This window comes from Pezoporus occidentalis, unplaced genomic scaffold (genome assembly GCF_034315485.1).
Source record: "Pezoporus occidentalis ecotype Australia unplaced genomic scaffold, CSIRO_AGI_Poc_V1 ctg347, whole genome shotgun sequence".
NCBI classification, from domain to species: domain Eukaryota; kingdom Metazoa; phylum Chordata; class Aves; order Psittaciformes; family Psittacidae; genus Pezoporus; species Pezoporus occidentalis.
In genome coordinates this window covers 264,405-270,279 of record NW_026915451.1, presented here as the reverse complement: position 1 = coordinate 270,279, position 5,875 = coordinate 264,405, and the positions used below count along the sequence as shown (strand labels likewise).

The 5,875-nt window shown below is 62.8% G+C and overlaps 1 protein-coding gene across 1 annotated transcript; it reads left to right on the top strand.

Moving 5' to 3' along the window:
• Positions 1 to 2,723: 2,723 nt before the first annotated feature.
• Positions 2,724 to 4,702, top strand: KCNE3 (potassium voltage-gated channel subfamily E regulatory subunit 3). Its single transcript, XM_062630064.1, has 2 exons — positions 2,724 to 2,884; positions 4,237 to 4,702. The coding sequence occupies exon 2, from the start codon at positions 4,250 to 4,252 to the stop codon at positions 4,574 to 4,576; it is 327 nt and encodes a 108-aa protein (XP_062486048.1). The 5' UTR covers positions 2,724 to 2,884; positions 4,237 to 4,249; the 3' UTR covers positions 4,577 to 4,702.
• The last annotated feature ends 1,173 nt before the right edge of the window (positions 4,703 to 5,875 follow it).

Here is a 5,875-nt window from a genome sequence, read left to right as displayed (position 1 = left end):
GGTGCACCGGGGGGTGCCCTCGAGGGGATGTATTGGGGATGGAGGGGGTGTGTTTTGGGTGGGAGGTACACTGGGGGGTGTGCTATGGGGTGCAGCCCAAGCAGAGGCACCCCAAAGCAGGGCCCAGCACCCTGCACCCCAGAGCTGAGTGTCTACAGCCTGGTCCCCTGGACCCCCCCCCCATTCCCCTGTCCCTCTCCCCATGCCCCACAGCCCCCCTTCATGGTGTGCCCTTGCAGTGGGTGCTGACCCGGGTGGGGGGGGGGTGTGCTTCGGTCCGGGCAGGGGTGCACTGCAGGAGCCACATCACATCGCATGGGCTGGCGCTGAACTGCTGCACCGACCTCAGCTGGTTCGAGCACATCGTGCCCTGCGGGCTGGAGGGGAAAGGGGTCACCTCACTGAGCCGAGAGCTGGGCCGGCACGTCCCGGTGGAGCACGTCCTCGAGCCCTTCCTCGACTCCTTCCGGGAGGTCTTTGACTGCACCTTGGTCATCTCGGAGGAGCCCGGGGACTAAGAGAGCCGTGATGGGAGCCGTGGTGAACTCCAGTGTCCTGGTGTCCTGGTGTGAAGTGATGAATGGTGGGTGATGGAGCCACTCGGGGTGGTGGTGATGGAGCCCTTGGGGTGGTGGTGATGGAGCCCTTGGGGTGGTGGTGATGGAGCCACTCGGGGTGGTGGTGATGGAGCCCTTGGGGTGGTGGTGATGGAGCCCTTGGGGTGGTGGTGATGGAGCCACTCGGGGTGGTGGTGATGGAGCCCTTGGGGTGGTGGTGATGGAGCCACTCGGGGTGGTGGTGATGGAGCCCTTGGGGTGGTGGTGATGGAGCCACTCAGGGTGGTGGTGATGGAGCCCTTGGGGTGGTGGTGATGGAGCCACTTGGGGTGGTGGTGATGGAGCCACTTGGGGTGGTGGTGATGGAGCCCTTGGGGTGGTGGTGATGGAGCCACTCGGGGTGGTGGTGATGGAGCCACTTGGGGTGGTGGTGATGGAGCCCTTGGGGTGGTGGTGATGGAGCCACTCGGGGTGGTGGTGATGGAGCCACCTGGGGCTTTACTGCAAAGTGCCTTTGCCTGCGGTGGTACAGAGAGGGTCAGGCTGTTGCTTAAACACCCAAACCCCCATCAGGGCTGCTGTCCGCAGCTCCAGGGGTCGAGACCTCCATGGGTACCACATCCCCGCTGCGCACTCGGGAGATGCTCAAATAGGTGCTTTTGTGGGTTTATCTCTGCCTGTTTTCTCCTAAATATCCCAGATTTGGGTGAGCACTCACACCCCCGATGACAAGAAGGGGGTCGAGCATCCTTCCCTCGCTGCTGCGTAAAGAGGCAGATTTTCTATAAAGAGAGTTGCTGGGAACTTCAACTGCTGATCCTTTGATCATTTATTTTCCCCAGGACTTAGTGAATAACAGCCTTGCTCTGCACCCAGAGAAACCCTCACATGGCAAAGAAGGATTCTCGCTGTGGTGTTGGGTGGCTGGAAAATCATAGAACCACAGCCTGGTTTGGGTTGGAAGGGACCTTAAAGCTCCTCTAGTTCCAATCCCTGCCATGGGCAGGGACCCCTTCCACTGGAGCAGCTTGCTCCAAGCCCCTGTGTCCAACCTGGCCTTGAACACTGCCAGGGATGGGGCAGCCACAGCTTCTCTGGGCACCCTGTGCCAGCGCCTCAGCACCCTCCCAGGGAAGAGCTTCTGCCTAAGAGCTCAGCTCAGTCTCCCCTCAGGCAGGTTCAAGCCATTCCCCTTGGCCTGGCCCTACAGGCCCTTGTCCAAAGCCCCTCTCCAGGTCTCCTGCAGCCCCTTTAGGCACTGGAAGGCTGATGCAGCCCAGATGAAGTGATGTGCTTGAGGAACAATCGCTAATGAGAGGCTGTGAGCGGTGATTAAAGACCACTGGATGGATGCCCATGTGGGAAAGCAGGAAGAGGAGGGGAAGGGGTTGGGATGCCCAGGGAGAGGAGCTGTGGCCATCACAGATCCTGTGGGACCAACCACACAGCATGGGATTGGACCTGGGTAATGAGGACCTGCTCCTGCTGGGTCCATGGTGTTGGCACCTCCGAAATGACTGCTCCAGACACAGCATCAACGTGCGCTCACAGTGACGGGATGCAGCATCCCAAGGCTGCGATGGCACCAAGGTCCTGCCCATCAATGCAAACCTGTTGATAGAGACACACAAACTGATTTCATCAGTGGGTTTCTTAAGTGGTAAGAAGCCAACATGGGGTGGAGCTTCCAGAGCTGCCTGCTGCCCCTTGGGGATGCTTGCAGCTCTCCCAGTGGGCAGGAGGGGCTGGGCTCCCCAAAGCCTTCTCCCTGCTGGTAGATGGCACAACCATGACCCACCCCAAGTCTCTGCATGTGTCCGAGATGGGAGAGATGGAAAATGGCAAATAAAGCCCCTGCGCCCTGCTCAGAACCAGACCTGAGCCCCACATGCATCCCCTCTCAGCCGCTGCTCCGGGTCCTCTTTGTGCCCCACAGGCTTTGGGGTTTCTGTACTGGGGATCCCTGCGAGCCACCCATGGGTGCCCCCGCCCCGCAGCCTCCAGAGGGTTCGGGTGGGCAGCTGGGAGGTAGCAGAGGGGCAATTCCCGTTGCGTGGAGCCGGCTCAGCTCCGGCAATGGAGCCTGGGGAAGGAGCGCGCCCTGAGCAGCCCCGGTGCCCGGTGCAGGGCTCGGTGACGGCGGCGCCGGCCGGAAGGAGCGGCCGTGGGGCGGGGGGAAGCGGCGGCTCCGGCTCTCCCGGCCCCGGGCAGGTGGCTCTGCCCCGGGAAGGGGAGGAGGCAGCGCGGAGCTCCCCGCCCGGGCCGCGGCCCCCGCGATGCCCCAGTGCCGGCTCCGCGGGGCAGCAGCGCAGGCGAAGGAGGCCCCGGTGAGTGCGGCCCCCCCCGCTGCCCCCCATGGTCCTTTATCCCCTTTAACTGCCCTAACCACCCCCCCCAATTCAGCTTCCTCCTGCTTCAAACGCGGCCCCGAGCCCTTCCCCGTGGACTCGTGGCTGCTCAGCCCCTTCCTCCTCCTCCTCCTCACTGCTGGGGTCTCATCCGCGGAGGTGCAGCACGGGTTTGGGGTCACCCTTTTATGGGGAGGTTGTGCATGGGGTAGAGCTGCTGGTGCTGCCTGCATGGGGTGCTCTGGACCAGGGGGTGGCCACCCCGGGGGGGGAGACAGCAGTGGTTTCTGTGTCCCAAAGGGTGGCACATGTAGGGGACCATGTCCCTGTGTCCCATCTGTGCCTGCTCTAAAGCCCCAGCAAGGTGTGAAGGTGCTCAAGGGTGCATAGGGCATGTGGGGTTCTGGGGTGGGCTGGCAGAGGGGCTCTGTGTCCCCGTGGGGTTTGGGGGGTGCTGGGATCCATGGGGAGGGAAATCCTGGGGTGGGTTTAGGTCAGCGACCCCTTGGGATGAATCCAGAGGGGTGCATGGGGTGCTGGACCCCCTGCCAGCACCACTGCAGCTCCTTGCCCTAGGGAACTTAGCCTGGAGTAGGGTGGATGCATGGCAGGATCCACCCTGGAGCTGCTACTGAGAATGGGGGACCCCAGGCCGGCTTCCCAGGGTCCCTTGGGTGCTGGATCTGGGTGCGGGACATGGGTGGTGCTCACTGTCACTGCATGTCTCTAGGGAAAGCAGGCTGTGAACCCAACCATCCCGGCCCCTGGGATGTCTGTGTCCACTGTGTCCTCAGCCCCAGGGAGGAGATGGAGGCACCCCTGAAGCTGCGGGGGCTTCATCCCCTCCATGGAAGGAGTGGGATTGAGGGAGGGGGCTGCCATGAACACAAAGGGTTTGGGTGCCCCACTCCTACCCTTGCTGTGTGGCAGAGGAGGTGCTTTGAGGGTGCGGAGAGGGGCTCTTCATCAGGGGCCTGTAGGGCCAGGCCAAGGGGAATGGCTTTAACCTGCCCGAGGGGAGACTGAGCTGAGCTCTTAGGCAGAAGCTCTTCCCTGGGAGGGTGCTGAGGCGCTGGCACAGGGTGCCCAGAGAAGCTGTGGCTGCCCCATCCCTGGCAGTGTTCAAGGCCAGGTTGGACACAGGGGCTTGGAGCAAGCTGCTCCAGTGGAAGGGGTCCCTGCTCGTGGCAGGGGTTGGGGCTGGAGGAGCTTTAGGGTGCCTCCAAGCCAAAGCAGTCTGGGATTTTGTGACTCAAGGACCATTTTGGGCTCCTGGTTGGGTCCCGTGGGACATCCCAGCATCACCCCAAGCTGCTCCTTCCCTCCCACAGCGCAGAGGAGGCCATGGAGGAGCACAACCAGACGGAGACCTGGCACCGAAGCCTGCAGGCGGTGCTTGATGCCTTGAACCAGACCCTACACGGGATCCCGCTGTGCGCCTCCGACCGCGCTGCGGGCGCCGCTGCCACACGCAGCAGCAGCAGCAGCAGCAGCAGCAGCAGTGCCCGGGCCGGCCGCGATGACAACGCCTTCCTGTACATCCTCTTCGTCATGACCCTCTTCGCCGCCACCGTGGGCAGCCTCATCCTGGGCTACACCCGCTCCCGCAAGGTGGAGAAGCGCAGCGACCCGTACCACGTCTACATCAAGAACAGGGTCTCCATGATCTGAGCCCACCCGTGGCGCCTTCTCCCCCCCCCCGCCCTGGAGCCGGGGGATTTGGGGTCACGTCGCTGCTGAGCATCCTGCTCCTTGTGGGAGCGGTTGGGAAACCCTCCCGGTGTCCCCGTGGGGGTGAGCAGCGTGGGGACATCCCGGCTGGGTTACAGCTCCTGCCTGGTGGGGTGAGACCCCCCCTGTGGACCCACCTTGGCTCAGCCCCAGGGGGATGGCAGGAGCAGAAGCAGCTCCTTGCCCACCGTTGGCTCCCAAGGGTGGCAGGGGTCTCCAAGGAGACAAACTCACCATCTCCCTGTGCACATCAGCTGGTGGTGGGCTCCGTGGGCTCCCAGCAGCTTCCTGACTCGGGCCAGTGGGTTTTCCTGGTGCTAAAACCCTGTAATAGTTGAACCCTGCGTTTCTGGTGGGGAATTAAAGGAGGTGGCTGTCTCCTGTGGGTCCACGATTGCTTCTTCTCTGAGCACTGTCAGTGTTGGGGGCAACCCGTGGTGCACCCACCCACGCCAGTGCCGAGGTGGCTTTGAGGGCAGCCCCTTGGTGGCATCACAGCCCTGATGATGGGGCACATCCCCACCCAGCATCGCAGTCCCTACCCCAGGACATGAGGTGCTTCCTCCCTGCTGCCATCCAGGGAGCATCACTCCCTCCATGGGCACACGCTGTGAGCATGGCCCAAGCCAGGCTGGAGGCATCCGGCTCCACGTGTCACCAAAGGTCTCTGTGGGCTCCGGACGGTGATGCCGGAGTTTTTCCTGCTTCCTTCCTGCTGTCGGCTGTAGCTTTGGCCTTTTGTACCGCAGGTCCCAAATGTGTTTTCCACGGGCTGAGGGCACAGAGGTGGACGGGAAGGGGATGTTCTTGGGTCCTGCTTTGGCTCCTTGCCTTTGGCTCTGCTATGAAGCTGCCCAGGTTTAGGACTGACCCATGGAGTGGGTCCAAGACGTGTCCCCGTCCTCCAGAAGAGCAGCGGTGACCCAGTCCCGCGCTTATCTTACCCTGTAATAATGGCATAATGAATGTCTTTAATTGCAGTGGATTATCTGGCCCACGGGGCCCTTTCCGCCTGCACTCAAAGGTGAAACCCGGCTGCGATGCCCCAGCCCAAACAGTGACGCCAGAGCCTGATCCCCAGCCCAGCACTGGGTGTGAGCGAGCGCCTTGGGGCAGGGCTGCGACCTCGGCACCGGAGGAGCTCAGGGACCAGTTCCTGGTTTCCCATGGCCTCACCTTGGGCACAACCCCCAGATCAGAGCGGTTCGGGGGTGCCCAGCATGGGGCTGAGCCCGTTGT